Source organism: Petromyzon marinus, chromosome 84 (genome assembly GCF_048934315.1).
Source record: "Petromyzon marinus isolate PM22_M1 ecotype Great Lakes invasive population chromosome 84, UKy_Petmar_22M1.pri1.0, whole genome shotgun sequence".
Classification (NCBI taxonomy): domain Eukaryota; kingdom Metazoa; phylum Chordata; class Hyperoartia; order Petromyzontiformes; family Petromyzontidae; genus Petromyzon; species Petromyzon marinus.
Window position 1 is genome coordinate 3,235,440 of NC_133749.1, and position 23,925 is coordinate 3,259,364.

Below are 23,925 nucleotides of genomic sequence, written 5' to 3' on the forward strand. Positions count from 1 at the left end.
TATTATCATTCTACGTGACTTTACCGAAAGAACCAAAGAAGACTACACTATACACTACTACACAATACACTACACTATACACTACACACTACTCTATACACTACACACTACACTACACACTTAACTACACTATACACTACACTATATACTACACTACTACACACTATACACTACACTACTACACACTACACTACTATACACTACACTACTACAAACTACACTACTATACACTACACTACTATACACTACACAATACACTACACTGTACACTACTACACACTACTATACAACTATACACTACACTACAATACACTACACTACTACACACTACAATACTATAGACTTGATGGTGGAGGTGATGATGGTGGTGGTGGTGTAGATGGGAGTCACACCCCTTCCCCCCCTCTCCTCCCTCCCCCCCTCCCTCCCCTCCCTCCCCCCACCACCGTACCTGTGTCTTGAGGGTGAGCACCATGGAGATGATGGTGGTGGTGGTGTAGATGGGAGTCACACCCCCTCCCTCCCCCCACCACTGTACCTGTGTCTTGAGGGTGAGCACCATGGAGATGATGATGATGGTGGTGGTGGTGGTGGTGTAGATGGGAGTCACACCCCCTCCATCCCCACCACCGTACCTGTGTCTTGAGGGTGAGCACCATGGAGATGATGATGGTGGTGGTGGTGTAGATGGGAGTCACACCCCCACTCCCCTCCCTCCCTACCACCGTACCTGTGTCTTGAGGGTGAGCACCTGGTCGGCCAGCTCATCCTTCTCCTCCCGCAGCAGCTTGTGGATCTGGTTGCTCTTGATGCGCTCCGACATCAGCTACACTGCTACTACTACACACTACAATACTATACACTACACTATACACTACTATACTACACACTACACTACTACACACTACAATACTATACACTACACTATACACTACTATACTACACACTACACTACTATACACTACACTATACACTACTATACTACACACTACACTACTACACACTACAATACTATACACTACACTATACACTACTATACTACACACTACACTACTATACTACACACTACACTACTACACACTACAATACTATAGACTTGATGGTGGAGATGATGATGATGATGGTGGTGGTGGTGTAGATGGGAGTCACACCCCCTCCCTCCCCCCCTCCCTCCCCCCCCCTCCCTCCCCCCCTCCCTCCCTCCCCCCCACCGTACCTGTGTCTTGAGGGTGAGCACCATGGAGATGATGATGGTGGTGGTGGTGGTGTAGATGGGAGTCACACCCCCACCCCCTCCCCCCCCCCACCGTACCTGTGTCTTGAGGGTGAGCACCATGGAGATGATGATGATGGTGGTGTAGATGGGAGTCACACCCCCTCCCTCCCTACCACCGTACCTGTGTCTTGAGGGTGAGCACCATGGAGATGATGATGATGGTGGTGTAGATGGGAGTCACACCCCCTCCATCCCCACCACCGTACCTGTGTCTTGAGGGTGAGCACCATGGAGATGATGGTGGTGGTGGTGGTGTAGATGGGAGTCACACCCCCACTCCCCTCCCTCCCTACCACTGTACCTGTGTCTTGAGGGTGAGCACCATGGAGATGATGATGATGGTGGTGGTGGTGTAGATGGGAGTCACACCCCCTCCCTCCCCCACTCCACTCCCCCCACCACTGTACCTGTGTCTTGAGGGTGAGCACCATGGAGATGATGATGGTGGTGGTGGTGTAGATGGGAGTCACACCCCCTCCCTGCCCCACCACCGTACCTGTGTCTTGAGGGTGAGCACCATGGAGATGATGATGATGGTGGTGGTGGTGGTGTAGATGGGAGTCACACCCCCTCCCTCCCCCACTCCACTCCCCCCACCACTGTACCTGTGTCTTGAGGGTGAGCACCATGGAGATGATGATGATGATGGTGGTGGTGTAGATGGGAGTCACACCCCCTCCCTCCCTACCACCGTACCTGTGTCTTGAGGGTGAGCACCTGGTCGGCCAGCTCATCCTTCTCCTCCCGCAGCAGCTTGTGGATCTGGTTGCTCTTGATGCGCTCCGACATCAGCTACACTGCTACACAATGCACTACTATACACTACACTATACACTACTATACTACACACTACAATACTATAGACTTGATGGTGGAGATGATGATGATGATGGTGGTGGTGGTGTAGATGGGAGTCACACCCCTCCCCCCCTCCCCTCCCCTCCCTCCCCCCCCCTCCCTCCCCCCCTCCCTCCCCCCCTCTCCTCCCTCCCTACCACCGTACCTGTGTCTTGAGGGTGAGCACCATGGAGATGATGATGATGGTGGTGGTGTAGATGGGAGTCACACCCCCCCTCCCCTCCCCTCCCTCCCCCCCCCTCCCTCCCCCCCTCCCTCCCCCCCTCTCCTCCCTCCCCCCCACCACTGTACCTGTGTCTTGAGGGTGAGCACCTGGTCGGCCAGCTCATCCTTCTCCTCCCGCAGCAGCTTGTGGATCTGGTTGCTCTTGATGCGCTCCGACATCAGCTACACTGCTACACACTGCACTACTATACACTACACTATACACTACTATACTACACACTACACTACTACACACTACACTATACACTACTATACTACACACTACACTACTACACACTACAATACTATAGACTTGATGGTGGAGATGATGATGATGATGGTGGTGGTGGTGTAGATGGGAGTCACACCCCCACTCCCCTCCCTCCCCCACCACCGTACCTGTGTCTTGAGGGTGAGCACCATGGAGATGATGATGATGATGGTGGTGGTGTAGATGGGAGTCACACCCCCCCCCTCCCACCGTACCTGTGTCTTGAGGGTGAGCACCTGGTCGGCCAGCTCATCCTTCTCCTCCCGCAGCAGCTTGTGGATCTGGTTGCTCTTGATGCGCTCCGACATCAGCTTGAAGTTGGCATCGTCCTTCTCGCGAAGCTGCTGCATCAGCCGGATGTTCTGCTCCTGCATGTCCTCGAAGGCCTGCCCAGTCACGTCCATCTCGGAGAGCAAGGCCTCCTCCTCCTGACGCGCACACACACACAGACACAGTCACACACACACAGTCATACACACACAGTCATACACACAGACACACACACACACACAGACAGACACACAGAAGGCCTGCCCAGTGACGTCCATCTCGGAGAGCAGGGCCTCCTCCTCCTGACACACACACACACAGTCACACACAGACACACACAGTCATACACACACAGACACAGTCACACACAGTCACACACAGACACACACAGACAGGCACACAGAAGGCCTGCCAAGTCACGTCCATCTCGGAGAGCAGGGCCTCCTCCTCCTGACGCACACACACACACAGTCACACACAGTCACACACAGTCATACACACACAGACACAGTCACACACAGTCAGACACACACACACATAGTCACACACACAGTCACACAGAAGGCCTGCCGAGTGACGTCCATCTCGGAGAGCAGGGCCTCCTCCTCCTGACACACACACACACAGTCACACACAGACACACACAGTCATACACACACAGACACAGTCAGACACAGACACACACAGTCACACGCACACACACACACACACAGTCATACACACAGAAGGCCTGCCCAGTCACGTCCATCTCGGAGAGCAGGGCCTCCTCCTCCTGACGCACACACACACAGTCACACACACACACAGTCATACACACACAGACACAGTCAGACACAGACACACACAGACAGACACACAGAAGGCCTGCCCAGTCACGTCCATCTCGGAGAGCAGGGCCTCCTCCTCCTGACGCACACACACACAGTCACACACACACACAGTCATACACACACAGACACAGTCAGACACAGACACACACAGACAGACACACAGAAGGCCTGCCCAGTCACGTCCATCTCGGAGAGCAGGGCCTCCTCCTCCTGACACACACACACACACAGTCACACACACACACACACACACAGTCACACACGGTCATACAGTCACACACAGTCACACAGACACACACACAGTCATACCCACACACACAGACACAGTCACACACAGACAAACACAGACACAGTCACACACAGACACACACATTCATACACACACAGACACACACAGTCACACACACAGTCACACACACATAGAGACACACAGTCACACACAGTCACACAGTCACACACACACACAGACACACACAGACACACACACACACACACAGACAGTCACACAGAAGGCCTGCCCAGTCACGTCCATCTCGGAGAGCAGGGCCTCCTCCTCCTGACGCACACACACACACAGTCACACACGGTCATACACACACAGACACAGTCACACACAGTCACACAGAAGGCCTGCCCAGTCACGTCCATCTCGGAGAGCAAGGCCTCCTCCTCCTGACACACACACACACACAGTCACACACGGTCATACAGTCACACACAGTCACACAGACACACACACAGTCATACACACACACACACACACAGACACAGTCACACACAGAGAAACACAGACACAGTCACACACAGTCACACAAACACACACAGACACACACAGACAGTCACACAGAAGGCCTGCCCAGTCACGTCCATCTCGGAGAGCAGGGCCTCCTCCTCCTGACGCACACACACACACAGTCACACACACACACACACAGTCATACACACACAGACACAGTCACACACACACAGACACAGTCACACACAGTCAGACACACACACATAGTCACACACATAGTCACACACACAGACACAGTCACACACACACAGACAGACACACAGAAGGCCTGCCCAGTCACGTCCATCTCGGAGAGCAGGGCCTCCTCCTGACGCACACACACACACACAGACACAGTCACACACACACAGTCACACACAGTCAGACACACACAGACACAGTCACACACACAGTCATACACACAGACACACACACACACAGACAGACACACAGAAGGCCTGCCCAGTGACGTCCATCTCGGAGAGCAGGGCCTCCTCCTCCTGACACACACACACACACAGTCACACACACACACAGTCACACACACACACACACACACAGTCACACACGGTCATACAGTCACACACAGTCACACAGACACACACACAGTCATACACACACACACACAGACACAGTCACACACAGACAAACACAGACACAGTCACACACAGACACACACATTCATACACACACAGACACACACAGTCACACACACAGTCACACACACATAGAGACACACAGTCACACAGTCACACACACACAGACACACACAGACACACACAGACACACACACACACACAGTCACACAGAAGGCCTGCCCAGTCACGTCCATCTCGGAGAGCAGGGCCTCCTCCTCCTGACGCACACACACACACAGTCACACACACACAGTCATACACACACAGACACAGTCACACACAGTCAGACACACACACATAGTCATACACACAGTCACACAGAAGGCCTGCCGAGTGACGTCCATCTCGGAGAGCAGGGCCTCCTCCTCCTGACACACACACACAGACACAGTCATACACACACAGTCATACACACACAGACACAGTCACACACAGTCAGACACACACACATAGTCACACACATAGTCACACACATAGACAGTCACACAGAAGGCCTGCCCAGTCACGTCCATCTCGGAGAGCAGGGCCTCCTCCTCCTCCTGACACACACACACACACAGTCACACACAGACACACACAGTCATACACACACAGACACAGTCACACACAGTCACACACAGACACACACAGACAGGCACACAGAAGGCCTGCCCAGTGACGTCCATCTCGGAGAGCAGGGCCTCCTCCTCCTGACACACAGACACACACAGTCACACACAGTCACACACAGTCATACACACACAGACACAGTCACACACAGTCATACACACACAGTCATACACACACAGACACACACACACACAGTCAGTCACACAGAAGGCCTGCCCAGTCACGTCCATCTCGGAGAGCAGGGCCTCCTCCTCCTGACGCACACACACACAGTCACACACGGTCAGACACACACAGACACAGTCACACACACATAGAGACACACACACAGAGACACACACACACAGAGACACACACAGACACACAGAAGGCCTGCCCAGTCACGTCCATCTCGGAGAGCAGGGCCTCCTCCTCCTGACACACACACACACACAGTCACACACGGTCATACAGTCACACACAGTCACACAGACACACACACAGTCATACCCACACACACAGACACAGTCACACACAGACAAACACAGACACAGTCACACACAGACACACACAGTCACACAGTCACACACAGTCATACACACACAGACACAGTCACACACAGTCAGACACACACACATAGTCATACACACAGTCACACAGAAGGCCTGCCGAGTGACGTCCATCTCGGAGAGCAGGGCCTCCTCCTCCTGACGCACACACACACACAGTCACACGCACACACAGTCATACACACACAGAGACACACACGCAGAGACACAGACAGAGAGACACCCACACAGAGACACCCACACAGAGACACCCACACAGAGACACCCACACAGAGACACCCACACAGAGACACACACACAGACACACACACACAGACACACACCCACACAGAGACACACACACAGTGACACACAGACACAGACACACACACACAGACAAACACACAGAGACACACACCCACACAGAGACACCCACACAGAGACACACACACACATAGTGACACACAGACACAGACACACACACACAGACACACACACACACACAGACACACACACACACAGACACACACACACAGACACACACAGACACACACACAAACACACATACAGACACACACACAGAGACACACACACACACAGAGACACACAGTGACACACAGACACACACAGAGACACACACAAAGATCAAAGATCCCCCATATAGCCTTAACAGACACACACACATACAGACACACACACACACAGTGACACACACACAGTGACACACACACAGTGACACACACACAGTGACACACACACACAAACACACACAGACACACAAACACACACACACACAGAGACACACACACACAGACACACACACAAACACAGACACACAAACACACAGACACACACACACAGACACAAACACACACAAACACACACACACAGACACACACACAAACACAGACACAAAAACACACAGACACACACACACAGAGACACACACACACAGAGACACACACACACAGACACACACACTGAGTCACACACACAGACACAGACACACAAACACACACAAACACACACACACACACACGCACACACACACAGAGTCACACACTCACACACAGACACACACACAGAGACACACACACACACAGAGACACACACACACAAACACAGACACACACACACAGACACCCACACACAGAGACACACACACACAGACACACACACAAACACACACAAACACACTCACACACACACAGACACACACACACAGACACACACACACAGAGACACACAAACACACACACACACAGAGTCACACACACACAGAGACACACACACACACAAACACACACACAGTCACACACACACAGAGTCACACACACAGACACACACACAAACACACACACAGACACACACACCCACACAGACACACACACCCACACAGACACACACACCCACACAGACACACACACAAACACACACAGACACACCCACACAGACACACACACAAACACACACAAACACAGACACAAACACACACAAACACACACACACAGTGACACCCACACAGACACACACAGACACACACACACAGAGACACACACACACAGTGACACACACAGACACACACACACAGACACACACAGAGACACACACACACAAAGTCACACACACAGACACACACACACACAAACACACACACACAGACACACACACACACAGACACAAACACACACAGAGACACACACACAGACACACACACTGAGTCACACACACACAGACACCCACACAGACACACACAGACACACACAGAGTCACACACACACACACAAACACACACAAACAGACACACACACACAGACACACACACTCACACACAAACACACACAGAGACACACACAGACACACAAACACACAAACAGTGACACACACAGACACACACACACACACAGAGTCACACACACAAACACACACAAACACTCACACACAAACACACACACACAGAGTCACACACACAAACACACTCACACACACAGACACACACACACAGTGACACACACACAGTGACACACACACAGTGACACACACACACACAGACACACACACACACAAACACACACACACACTCACACACACACAGTGACACACACACACAAACAGTGACACACAGAGACACACACACACACAGTTACACACACAAACACTCACACACACACACACACAGTGACACACACAGTGACACACACACAGTGTCACACACACACAGAGACACACACACAAACACACACACACAGACACACAAACACAGTGACACACACAGTGACACACACAGACACACACACAAACACTCACACAGACACACACAGACACACAAACACACACAGACACACACACAGACACACAAACACACACAAACACACACAGTGACACACACACACACAGTGACACACACACACAGACACACACAGTGACACACACAGACACACACACACAGACACACACAAACACACAGTGACACACACAGACACACACACACACACAGTGACACACACACACACACACAGAGACACACACACACTCACACACAGTGACACACAAAGACACACACAGTCACACACAGACACACACAGTGACACACACAAACACACACACACAGACACAAACACACACACACACAAACACACAGTGACACACACAGTGACACACACACACACACAAACACACACAGTGACACACACACACAGTGACACACACACACAGTGACACACAGAGACACACACACAAACACACACACACACAAACACACACACAGACACCCACACACACAGACACAGTGACACACACACACAGTGACACACACACAGAGTCACACAGACACACTCAGAGTCACACACAGACACACACACACACTCACACACAGTGACACACACACACAAACACACACACACAGTGACACACACACACAGAGTCACACACACAAACACACACAGACACACCCACACAGACACACACACAGTCACACAAACACACAAACACACACACACAGTGACACACACACACAGTGACACACAGTGACACACACAGTGACACACACACACTGAGTCACACACAAACACTCACACACACACACACAAACACACAAACACATACAAACACACACACAGTGACACACACACCCACACACCCACACACACACAGTGACAGTCACACACGGCTGTGCCAGGCGACCTGTTTGGTAGCCTGCAGCTTTTTCTGCAGGTGCTCGATCTGTGACACACACACAGTGACACACACTCACACACAGTGACACACACACAGTGACACACACACAGTGACACACACAGTGACACACACACAGTGACACACACACACACAGTGACACACACAGTGACACACACACACACAGTGACACACACACAGTGACACACACACAGTGACACACACACAGTCACACACACACAGTGACACACACAGTGACACACACACAGTGACACACACAGTGACACACACACAGTGACACACACACAGTGACACACACAGTGACACACACAGTGACACACACACAGTGACACACACACAGTGACACACACACAGTGACACACACACAGTGACACACACACAGTGACACACACACACACACACACACAGTGACACACACACAGTGACACACACACAGTGACACACACACACACAGTGACACACACACACAGTGACACACACACACAGTGACACACACACAGTGACACACACACAGTGACACACACACACAGTGACACACACACACACAGTGACACACACACACAGTGACACACACACACAGTGACACACACACAGTGACACACACACAGTGACACACACACACACACAGTGACACACACACAGTGACACACACACAGTGACACACACAGTGACATACACAGTGACACACACACAGTGACACACACACAGTGACACACACACAGTGACACACACAGTGACACACACACACAGTGACACACACACACAGTGACACACACACACACACAGTGACACACAGACAGTCACACACAGTGACAGTGACACACGGCTGTGCCAGGCGACCTGTTTGGTAGCCTGCAGCTTTTTCTGCAGGTGCTCGATCTGTGACACACACACACAGTGACACACACACAGTGACACACACACAGTGACACACACACAGTGACACACACACACAGACACACACACAGTGACACACGGCTGTGCCAGGCGACCTGTTTGGTAGCCTGCAGCTTTTTCTGCAGGTGCTCGATCTGTGACACACACACAGTGACACACACACACAGTGACACACACACACAGTGACACACACACACAGTGACACACACACAGTGACACACACACTCACACACCCACACACACTCACACACACACACACAGACACACACACACAGTGACAGTGACACACACACACTCACACACACACACCCACACACAGACACACACTGAGTCACACACAGTGACACACACAGTGACACACAGACAGTCACACACAGTGACAGTGACACACGGCTGTGCCAGGCGACCTGTTTGGTAGCCTGCAGCTTTTTCTGCAGGTGCTCGATCTGCTCCTCGGCCACGCGGATCTTGCGGAGGGCGTCTTCCTCGGCAAGCTTACGGCTTTCCCGCCGCTCCCTCTCCTCCACCTCCCTCACCCGCAGCTTGAGCTCCTCCACCTGCGTCGTCGCCAGCCACCACCGGCGGCAGCAGCATCATCAGCATCATCATTAGCAGCATCATCATCATTAGCAGCATCATCATCATTAGCAGCAGCAGCATCATCATTATCATCATCAGCATCTTCACCCCAGCAGCATCATCAGCAGCAGCATCATCATTATCATCATCAGCATCTTCACCCCAGCAGCAGCGGTAGCAGCATCATCATCATTAGCAGCATCATCATCATCAGCAGCATCATCATCATTAGCAGCATCATCATCATTAGCAGCATCATCATCATTAGCAGCATCATCATCATTAGCAGCATCATCATCATTAGCAGCATCATCATCATTAGCAGCAGCATCATCATTAGCAGCATCATCATCATTAGCAGCATCATCATCATTAGCAGCATCATCATCATTAGCAGCATCATCATCATTAGCAGCAGCAGCATCATTAGCAGCATCATCATCATTAGCAGCATCATCATCATTAGCAGCATCATCATCATTAGCAGCATCATCATCATTAGCAGCATCATCATCATTAGCAGCATCATCATCATTAGCAGCATCATCATCATTAGCAGCATCATCATCATTAGCAGCATCATCATCATTAGCAGCATCATCATCATTAGCAGCATCATCATCATTAGCAGCATCATCATCATTAGCAGCATCATCATCATTAGCAGCATCATCATCATTAGCAGCATCATCATCATTAGCAGCATCATCATCATTAGCAGCATCATCATCATTAGCAGCATCATCATCATTAGCAGCATCATCATCATCAGCAGCATCATCATCATTAGCAGCATCATCATCATTAGCAGCATCATCATCATTAGCAGCATCATCATCATTAGCAGCATCATCATCATTAGCAGCATCATCATCATTAGCAGCATCATCATCATTATCAGCATCATCATCATTAGCAGCATCATCATCATTAGCAGCATCATCATCATTAGCAGCATCATCATCATTAGCAGCATCATCATCATTAGCAGCATCATCATCATTAGCAGCATCATCATCATTAGCAGCATCATCATCATTAGCAGCATCATCATCATTATCAGCATCATCATCATTAGCAGCATCATCATCATTAGCAGCATCATCATCATTAGCAGCATCATCATCATTAGCAGCATCAGCAGCAGCAGTAGCAGCAGCAGCATCATCATCATTAGCAGCATCATCATTATCATCATCAGCATCTTCACCCCAGCAGCATCATCACCAGCAGCATCATCAGCAGCAGCAGCATCATCAGATGCAGCAGCATCATCAGCAGCAGCAGCATCATCATCAGCAGCAGCATCATCACCAGACGCAGCAGCATCATCACCATCATCATCATCAGCAGCATCATCATCATCATTAGCAGCAGCAGCATCTTCACCAGCAGCATCATCACCAGCATCATCATCATCATCAGACGCACCAGCATCATCATCAGCAGCAGCAGCATCATCATCAGACGCAGCAGCATCATCACCATCATCATCATCATCAGCAGCATCATCATCATCATTAGCAGCAGCAGCATCTTCACCAGCAGCATCATCACCAGCATCATCATCATCATCAGACGCACCAGCATCATCATCAGCAGCAGCATCATCATCATCATCAGCATCATCATCATCATCAGACGCACCATCATCATCATCAGATGCACCATCATCATCAGACGCAGCAGCATCACCATCATCATCAGACGCAGCAGCATCATCACCATCATCATCATCAGCAGCATCACCATCATCATCAGCAGCAGCATCATCATCATCATCAGCTGCTGCGCATGACGTTTCCCGTTGTGAGCGGTGCGCTAGGCTGCGGTTGATGGCGCGGGGTCTCACCTCCGCACGCGATCGCCTCTCAGCGGCCATGAGTGCCACCTTGTCACGCTGCTCCTTGGGTGCAGACTTGTACATGTCGAGGAGCAGCTTCATCTCACGCTGGCTCTCCTGTGCCTTTCTACACACAGACACACACACAGACAGATACACACACACACAGACACACACAGACAACACACACACACACAGACACTTGTACATGTCGAGGAGCAACTTCATCTCACGCTGGCTCTCCTGTGCCTTTCTACACACAGACACACAGAGACACACACACAGATACACAGACAGACACACACAGATACAAACACAGATACACACACACAGAGATACACACACACACAGACACTTGTACATGTCGAGGAGCAGCTTCATCTCACGCTGGCTCTCCTGTGCCTTTCTACACACAGACACACACACACAGATACACAGACAGACACACACAGATACAAACACAGATACACACACACAGATACACACACACACAGACACTTGTACATGTCGAGGAGCAACTTCATCTCACGCTGGCTCTCCTGTGCCTTTCTACACACACACAGACACACAGATACACAGACAGATACACACACACAGACACAGACACACACACACACACAGACACTTGTACATGTCGAGGAGCAGCTTCATCTCACGCTGGCTCTCCTGTGCCTTTCTACACACACACAGACACACACACACAGACACACACACACAGATACACACACAGACACACACAGATACAAACACAGATACACACACACAGAGATACACACACACACAGACACTTGTACATGTCGAGGAGCAGCTTCATCTCACGCTGGCTCTCCTGTGCCTTTCTACACACAGACACAGACACACACACACAGACACACACACACAGATACACACACACAGACACACACACAGATACACACACAGACACACAGACACACACACAGATACACAGACAGATACACAGACACACACACAGATACACACACAGATACACACACAGACAACACACACACACACACAGACACACACACACAGAGACACACACACACACAGACACACACACAGACACTTGTACATGTCGAGGAGCAGCTTCATCTCACGCTGGCTCTCCTGTGCCTTTCTACACACAGACACAGACACAGAGACACACACACAGACACACACACAGATACATACACACAGACACAGACACAGAGACACACACACAGATACACAGACACACACACACAGACACACAGATACACACACAGACACACACACACAGACACACAGATACACACACAGATACACACACACACAGACACTTGTACATGTCGAGGAGCAGCTTCATCTCACGCTGGCTCTCCTGTGCCTTTCTACACACACACAGACACACACATACAGATACACAGACAGACACACACACACAGACACAGAGACACACACACAGACACACACACAGACACACACACAGACTTGTACATGTCGAGGAGCAGCTTCATCTCACGCTGGCTCTCCTGTGCCTTTCTACACACACACAGACACACACATACAGATACACAGACAGACACACACACACAGACACAGAGACACACACACAGACACACACACAGACACACACACAGACTTGTACATGTCGAGGAGCAGCTTCATCTCACGCTGGCTCTCCTGTGCCTTTCTACACAGATACACACACAGATACACACAGACACACACACACAGACACACACACACACACAGACACACACACACAGACACACACACAGATACACACAGACACACACACAGACACACAGACACTTGTACATGTCGAGGAGCAGCTTCATCTCACGCTGGCTCTCCTGTGCCTTTCTACACACACACAGACACACACATACAGATACACAGACAGACACACACACACAGACACAGAGACACACACACAGACACACACACAGACACACACACAGACTTGTACATGTCGAGGAGCAGCTTCATCTCACGCTGGCTCTCCTGTGCCTTTCTACACACACACAGACACACAGATACACAGACAGATACACACACACACACACACAGACACACACAGACACACACACACAGACACACACAGACACACACAGACACTTGTACATGTCGAGGAGCAGCTTCATCTCACGCTGGCTCTCCTGTGCCTTTCTACACACACACAGACACACACACACAGACACACACACACAGATACACAGACACACACACAGACACAGACACACACAGACACTTGTACATGTCGAGGAGCAGCTTCATCTCACGCTGGCTCTCCTGTGCCTTTCTACACACAGACACACACACAGAGACACACACACAGATACATAGACAGACACACACACAGACACAGACACACACAGACACTTGTACATGTCGAGGAGCAGCTTCATCTCACGCTGGCTCTCCTGTGCCTTTCTACACATACACAGACACACACAAAGACACACACACAGATACACAGACACACACACAGACACACACACAGACACACACACAGACACACACACAGATACACACACACAGATACACACACACACAGATACATACACACACAGACAACACACACACACACAGACACACAGAGATACACACACACACAGACACTTGTACATGTCGAGGAGCAGCTTCATCTCACGCTGGCTCTCCTGTGCCTTTCTACACACACACACACACACAGACACACACACAGACACACACACACACAGATACACAGACACACACACAGACATACAGACACACACACAGACACACACACACAGAGACACACACACACAGACACACACACACAGACACACACACACAGACACACACACACACAGACACTTGTACATGTCGAGGAGCAGCTTCATCTCACGCTGACTCTCCTGTGCTTTTCTACACACAGACACACAGACACAGAGACACACACACAGATACACAGACAGACACACACACAGACACACACACACAGACATACAGATACACACACACACAGACACTTGTACATGTCGAGGAGCAGCTTCATCTCACGCTGACTCTCCTGTGCTTTTCTACACACAGACACAGAGACACACACACAGACACACAGACAGACACACACACAGACACACACAGACATACACACAGATACACAGACACACACACATACACACACACACACACACAGATACACACACACAGACACACACAGAGACACACACACAGACACACACACACACAGATACACACACACACACAGACACAGACACACACACACAGACATACAGACATACAGACAGATACACACAGACACAGACACACACACAGACACAGAGACACACACAGACACACAGACACACACAGATATACACAACAACAACAACCGCCATTCGCCACTAAGTGGCGGTGACGTCACCACGACGCTTGTGCCAGGCTATGTGCACCCTGAGGCCACGTGAAGTGTCGAACGCCCGCTGGCAGGAGGTCACGGGGCAGACCCAGGTGCCACGGGTCGACTGACTGAGATGACTGGCTGATGCACCACCTGTGCCCCCTACTGTGCCAACCTGCTGTGCTTTAGCCACCCGGCGCTCCGCTCGTTGTTGTGAGCGTCGCTCCTCCGCCCTCCGTTGTTGTTGGAGGGCGACTGCCTCCAACTGCCCAGTAGCATCCTTCACGAGCCTCCTCCACAGAGGCCGATCTTGACACCGCTGGTACCAGTCATCGGCAAGTCCACTCAGCTCCACGTCCTCCTGTACCACATCACTCCATCTCTTCTCTAGCCCGTGCCGCGCCCGCTTAGCCCCCTCAATCCGGCCAAACAAAAGCTGTTTCGGCATGCGGTGGCTGGGCATGCGGGCTACATGACCCAGCCATCGCAGCCTTGCCTGCCGGAGCTCACCGATGGGACCGTGCCCAGATCTTTCAAGGATTTGTGAGCTCCTCACACAATCCAGTCTGGTTAAACCCAGGATGGATCGTAGGCAGGCCAGCATAAATGTTTCTAACCGGCGAAGATGTTCCATTAGGGGGGTCCACGTTTCGCAAGCGTAGAGAAGGGAGGGAATGACCGTGGCCGAGAAGACCTGAAGCTTAGTGCGGAGCGACAGACCAGGTAGCTTCCACACAGCGTTACGCAACCGATGAAAAGATATTGCCGCTCGACTGATTCGGAGTGAGACCTCTGCTGTTAAACTGGAGCCAGTCATAAACACACTGCCCAGGTATGGGAAACTCTCCACTCTCTCCACAACTGCCCCATCACCGATTGGGAGTTGTGGGGGTGGAGTGTCCGATGGTACAAAATACCCAGGCAGGTGCTTAGTTTTGGTGGGGCTGATGGTAAGGCCCCACCTCTTAGTGGCACGCTCCAGTCTCAGCAGCAGCGTCTCCAACTCCTCCTCTGACTGAGCAGCTATTACCAAATCATCAGCATACATAACGTGGTTGAGCAATAGGGAGCCATCCCTTGACCGCACCCGGGCATCGATTAGCCTCCCATTATATCTGTACCATATGGAGATTCCCCCGGTACAGCTATTGAAGGCTTCACGAACTACGTGGTCAAAATAGATGTTAAATAATGTGGGAGCCAGAGGACATCCCTGTCGCACCCCAAGGTGTACAGGGAATGGCTCTGACTCCCGGCCACGTAGTTTTACCCGGGCCCGCTCACCATCATGAAGGTCCTTAATGATCGTGAGCAGAGGGTCAGGTACTCCAAAAGCACGAAGAACGACCCAGAGCCCAGGCCTACTGATGGTATCATAGGCCTTGACCAGGTCAATAAAGCAGAGATGTAGGTCTTGTTGGAATTCCCTACACCTCTGCTGTAGCAGACGGACAGAAAATATAGCATCTGTGCAGGACCGCCCTTTCCTGAAACCGCATTGGGGCTCCGCAAGCCTCTCCTCAGCGTGCCTGGCAAGGCGATGCTGAATAATCCTTGCCAGGACCTTTCCCGGCACACTGAGGAGTGAGATGTCCCTGTAGTTGTTACAGTCTGTGCGGTCCCCCTTCTTAAAAAGGGGGACCACCAGGGCATCCTTCCAATCCTGCGGAACCCGTCCAGTGGTCCAGACTGTTGTTATGATGTCATATAGGGCAGTCTGTGCACAAACGCCACCCTCCCTCAGCATTTCGCTTGGGAGATCATCTCTGCCCGCTGCCTTTCCTGGTCTCAGACTCCGGATCGCCTTCAATACTTCCTCAGCAGATCGCACCTCAGCCAGCCACTCACAGGGGGTGACTTCATCCAATATTTGAGGCACCGCAGCCTCAGCAGGGTCATCCTCACTTTGTGCCACGATGGTTTCCTGGCTGAGGGATTTTCCCTCCCCCAGGACCTCACAGAAATGCTCAGCAAATCTGCGAACCTGTTCCTGGGGGTCGGAAATTGGATCACCGTTTTTTCCCCTAATGATGGTAATAGGTGTGGCGCTGCAGGTTACTTTTTTGATGGAGTTAAATAGAGATTTGTGATCACGGGCCACTGAGGCAGACTCCATCTCCTCAGCAACCCGCGACCACCACCCATCCTTGCAGCGCCTCACGGCTCTCCGAACCTCCGAGCGAAGGCTGCGGTAAGCCTCCTCATTCTCTGACGTGGGATTCTGTAGCCGATGACAGTGGGCCTGTCGCTTTTTCTCAACCATCCTGAACAACTCCTCTGTCATCCAGGGTGTCTGGGGAGGTCTGGACCGCGTACCCAAAGCAGCCATTGCAGCTGCATGAGTCACAGTCCTAAACCTCGCCCATTTACCCTCGACATCAGGAGGAGTCGGGGACGATGCCAATCCCAGCCGCAAGCGATGATGAAATTCTCGCTTGCAACTTTCATCAGATAACTGAGACCAGGCCACTTTAGGTTGGAATGGGGTCCTGGGTGTACACCCACCACCGGAGTGGAAGAATGGCAGGCGCATCTTACAGATGACTAGTCGATGGTCAGAGGGCAGATCAGCTGCACGGTAGGTCCTGGTGTCAAGGACATGGGCTCGCATTCGCTGGTCCGTCACTATGTAGTCCAGCAGATGTTCTTGCTTGGACCCGGCATGCATCCATGATGTTGTGTGGATGCGCCGATGCCGGAACAGCGTGTTGGTAATTACAAGCCCATGGGCTGCACAAAAATCTAGTAGCCTCCTACCGTTGTTATTGAGCTGATCTGGCCCATGCCCTCCAATCACTCCAGACCAGGTGCCAGTATCATGACCAACTCGGGCATTGAAGTCACCCAACATGATGACTCTATCCCGAGGGGCCACTTTAGCCAGCACCTGTGACAGGAGGTCATAGAAGGCATCTGACTCATCGGCTTTGCCTGCATCCCTCCACGGATGTTCATCTTCGGTGGGGGCATAAGTAACCACGACCACCATTCCTCGCCTCCGGTTGATGGGAAGGCGAGCCCAAAGTAGCCTGGGGCTTACAGCTTCCCACACCTCACCGCCACGCTCCCACGCCCCCTTCATTCTTTTGTTCAAAAGAAGACCCACACCCTGTTGTTTGGCAGTCTGCTGCCCCGAGTAGAGGACTGTCCACCCCTCATGGTGGCAGGAGCCAGAGCCGGTCCACCGGACCTCCTGAATGCCGCATAGATCCAGGCGGTACCGGTCCAGCTCCCGACAGAGGAGTGGCAGCCTCTCCTCTGCAGTGAGCGTTCGAACATTCCACGTGGCCACCCGTAGTGGCTTTTCGTTGTTTCTGGAGTAGCCCCGAGGGTAGGTATTCAATCTCCTGGCTCCGCCAATTGGGGTTTGGCCAGGAGACGTCATAGACGCCTGGCCCCCCGGGGCCTCCGGCACAAGCTTAGTTGTTACATATTTCAGTTTAATTCGTGGTTTCGTGGTAATTAATTGAAGGTGGAGGGGTTACCAGCCCCTCGCACCCGTCCAGAGCCCCCGTTTAGCCCCTGTGGTGGACACATATGCCATGAGGGGAGGAGCCAATCAAAATTGGATCTCCCCCCACAGCGCTGTCCATGACAGAGTTGCCCGTCCGACACAGACACACACACACACACAGACATACAGACACACACACAGACACACAGATACACACACACAGACACACACACACAGACAGATACAGACACACACACACACAGACACACACACACAGATACACAGACACACACACAGACACACACACACAGACACACACAGACACACACACACAGACACACACAGACACAGACACACACACAGATACACACAACAACCAACAACAACCGCCATTCGCCACTAAGTGGCGGTGACGTCACCACGACGCTTGTGCCAGGCTATGTGCACCCTGAGGCCACGTGAAGTGTCGAACGCCCGCTGGCAGGAGGTCACGGGGCAGACCCAGCAGGTGCCACGGGTCGACTGACTGAGATGACTGAGATGACTGGCTGATGCACCACCTGTGCCCCATACTGTGCCAACCTGCTGTGCTTTAGCCACCCGGCGCTCCGCTCGTTGTTGTGAGCGTCGCTCCTCCACCCTCCGTTGTTGTTGGAGGGCGACTGCCTCCAACTGCCCAGTAGCAGCGTCCTTCACGAGCCTCCTCCACAGAGGCCGATCTTGACACCGCTGGTACCGGTCATCGGCAAGTCCACTCAGCTCCACGTCCTCCTGTACCACATCACTCCATCTCTTCTCTAGCCTGTGCCGCGCCCGCCTAGCCCCCTCAATCCGGCCGAACAAAAGCTGTTTCGGCATGCGGTGGCTGGGCCTGCGGGCTACATGACCCAGCCATCGCAGCCTTCCCCGCCGGAGGAGCTCACCGATGGGACCTTGCCCAGATCTTTCAAGGATTTGTGAGCTCCTCACACAATCCAGTCTGGTTTAACCCAGGATGGATCGTAGGCAGGCCAGCCTAAATGTTTCTAACCGGGGAAGATGTTCCATTAGGGGGGTCCACGTTTCGCAAGCGTAGCCAAGGGAGGGAATGACCGTGGCCGAGAAGACCTGAAGCTTAGTGCGGAGCGACAGACCAGGTAGCTTCCACACAGCGTTACGCAACCGATGAAAAGATATTGCCGCTCGACTGAGCAGCTATTACCAAGTCATCAGCATACGTAACGTGGTTGAGCAATAGGGAGCCATCCCTTGACCGCACCCGGGCATTGATCAGCCTCCCATTATATCTGTACCATATGGAGATTTCCCCGGTACAGCTATTGAAGGCTTCACGAACTACATGGTCAAAATAGATGTTAAATAATGTGGGAGCCAGAGGACATCCCTCTCGCACCCCAAGGTGAACAGGGAATTGCTCTGACTCCCGGCTACGTAGTTTTACCCGGGCCCGCTCACCATCATGAAGGTCCTTAATGATCGTGAGCAGAGGGTCAGGTACTCCAAAAGCACGAAGAACAACCCACAGCCCAGGCCTACTGATGGTATCATAGGCCTTGACCAGGTCAATAAAGCAGAGATGTAGGTCTTGTTGGAATTCCCTACACCTCTGCTGTAGCAGACGGACAGAAAATATGGCATCTGTGCAGGACCGCCCTTTCCTGAAACCGCATTGGGGCTCCGCAAGCCTCTCCTCAGCGTGCCTGGCAAGGCGATGCTGAATAATCCTTGCCAGGACCTTTCCCGGCACACTGAGGAGTGAGATGCCCCTGTAGTTGTTACAGTCTGTGCGGTCCCCCTTCTTAAAAAGGGGGACCACCAGGGCATCCTTCCAATCCTGCGGAATCCGTCCAGTGGTCCAGACTGTTATTATGTCATATAGGGCAGTCTGTGCACAAACGCCACCCTCCCTCAGCATTTCGCTTGGGAGATCATCTCTGCCCGCTGCCTTTCCTGGTCTCAGACTCCAGATCGCCTTCAGTACTTCCTCAACAGATGGCACCTCAGCCTGCCACTCACAGGGGGTGACTTCTTCCAATATTTGAGGCACCGCAGCCTCACACACACACAGACACACACACAGACAGACACACAGACAGACACTCACACAGACACACACACAGACGGACACACACACAGACGGACACACACACAGACGGACACACACACAGACGGACACACACACAGACGGACACACACACAGACGGACACACACACAGACGGACACACACACAGACACACACACACAGACACAGAAACACACAGACACACACACAGACACAAACACACACACACACACCCCACCCAAACCCCACCCACCCACCCCACCCACCCACCCACCCCACCCACCCACCCAACTCCACCCCACCCACCCCACCCCCACCCACCCCACTCACCCCACCCCCACCCACCCAACCCCACCCACCCCACTCACCCACCCCCACCCACCCCACCCACCCACTCACCCACCCCACCCACCCCACCCAACCCCACCCCCACTCATCCCACCCCCACCCACCCCACCCACCCCACCCAACCCCACCCCCACTCACCCCACCCCCACCCACCCCACCCAACCCCACCCACCCCACCCAACCCCACCCCCACTCCACCCCACCCACCCCACCCAACACCACCCACCCCCACCCAACCCCACCCACCCAACCCCACCCACCCCACCCAACCCCACCCCCACCCACCCCACTCACCCCACCCCCACCCACCCAACTCCACCCCACCCACCCCACCCAACCCCACCCCCACTCACCCCACCCCCACCCACCCCACCCACCCCACCCAACCCCACCCCCACTCACCCCACCCCCACCCACCCCACCCAACCCCACCCACCCCACCCAACCCCACCCCCACTCCACCCCACCCACCCCACCCCACCCAACACCACCCACCCCCACCCAACCCCACCCACCCAACCCCACCCACCCCACCCAACCCCACCCCCACTCCACCCCACCCACCCCACCCACCCAACCCCACCCACCCCACCCAACCCCACCTAACCCAACCCCACCCACCCCTACCCCCACCCCACCCACCCCACCCCACCCCTCACCCCACACCCCACCCACCCCTACCCCCACCCACCCCCAACCCCACCCCCACTCATCCCACCCCCACCCACCCCACCCACCCCACCCAACCCCACCCCCACTCACCCCACCCCCACCCACCCCACCCAACCCCACCCACCCCACCCCCACTCCACCCCACCCACCCCACCCAACACCACCCACCCCCACCCAACCCCACCCACCCAACCCCACCCACCCCACCCAACCCCACCCCCACCCACCCCACTCACCCCACCCAACACCACCCACCCCCAACCAACCCCACCCACCCAACCCCACCCACCCCACCCAACCCCCACCCCACCCCACCCACCCCACTCACCCCACCCCCACCCACCCAACTCCACCCCACCCACCCCACCCAACCCCACCCCCACTCACCCCACCCCCACCCCACCCCACCCACCCCACCCAACCCCACCCCCACTCACCCCACCCCCACCCACCCCACCCAACCCCACCCACCCCACCCAACCCCACCCCCACTCCACCCCACCCACCCCACCCCACCCAACACCACCCACCCCCACCCAACCCCACCTACCCAACCCCACCCACCCCACCCAACCCCACCTAACCCAACCCCACCCACCCCTACCCCCACCCCCACCCACCCCACCCCACCCCTCACCCCACACCCCACCCACCCCACCCCACCCAACCCCACCCACCCCACCCCCACCCCACCAACCCCACCCACCCCCACCCCACCCACCCCACCTACCCCCACCCCCACCCCCCAGGCGTCTCACTTGAGCTCCGTCTTCAGCTGCTTGATGACCTCCGCCTCCTTCTTGCGCTGCTCCTCCAGCCGCCTCTGCCTGTGAGCCTCATCCTCACCACCGCCTCCACCGCCTCCACCACCGCCTCCACCGCCTCCTCCACCGCCTCCTCCACCGCCTCCACCGCCTCCTCCACCGCCTCCACCGCCTCCACCACCGCCTCCACCGCCTCCGCGTCTCCTCTCCACCTCCTCGCCCTCCCCCTCCTCCCTCTCCCTCCTGGACGACGACGACGACGACGACGATGGGGCGGCGGCGGCGGCGGCGGCCGAGACGGAGCCCGACGAGGTGGACGATGCGAGGGCTGCGTCGGTCCGGCACCACCTCCTCCTCCAGCTCCTCCTGCTGCTCCTCCTCCTGCTCCACCTCCTCCACCTCCTCCACCTCCTCCACCACCTCCTCCAGACGACGAGGTGGTGGTGCTGCTGCTGGTGGTGGTGGTGGTGGAGGTGGCCGTGGCGGGCGAGTTGCTGTCGTCGTGCTGGTGGTGGTGGTGG

General features: G+C 53.7%; 1 protein-coding gene across 1 annotated transcript in view; it reads right to left on the reverse strand.

The window, feature by feature from the left end:
• The window catches only part of LOC116936887 (E3 ubiquitin-protein ligase BRE1B-like), a 114,444-nt gene that overhangs the window by 16,115 nt on the left and 74,404 nt on the right, over positions 1 to 23,925 (reverse strand). Inside the window, 4 exon segments of the mRNA XM_076057761.1 lie at positions 2,825 to 3,037; positions 10,758 to 10,907; positions 12,782 to 12,899; positions 23,399 to 23,925. The exon segment at positions 23,399 to 23,925 is cut by the window's right edge and continues 36 nt beyond it. Coding sequence (XP_075913876.1) covers positions 2,825 to 3,037; positions 10,758 to 10,907; positions 12,782 to 12,899; positions 23,399 to 23,925 — 1,008 coding nt within the window.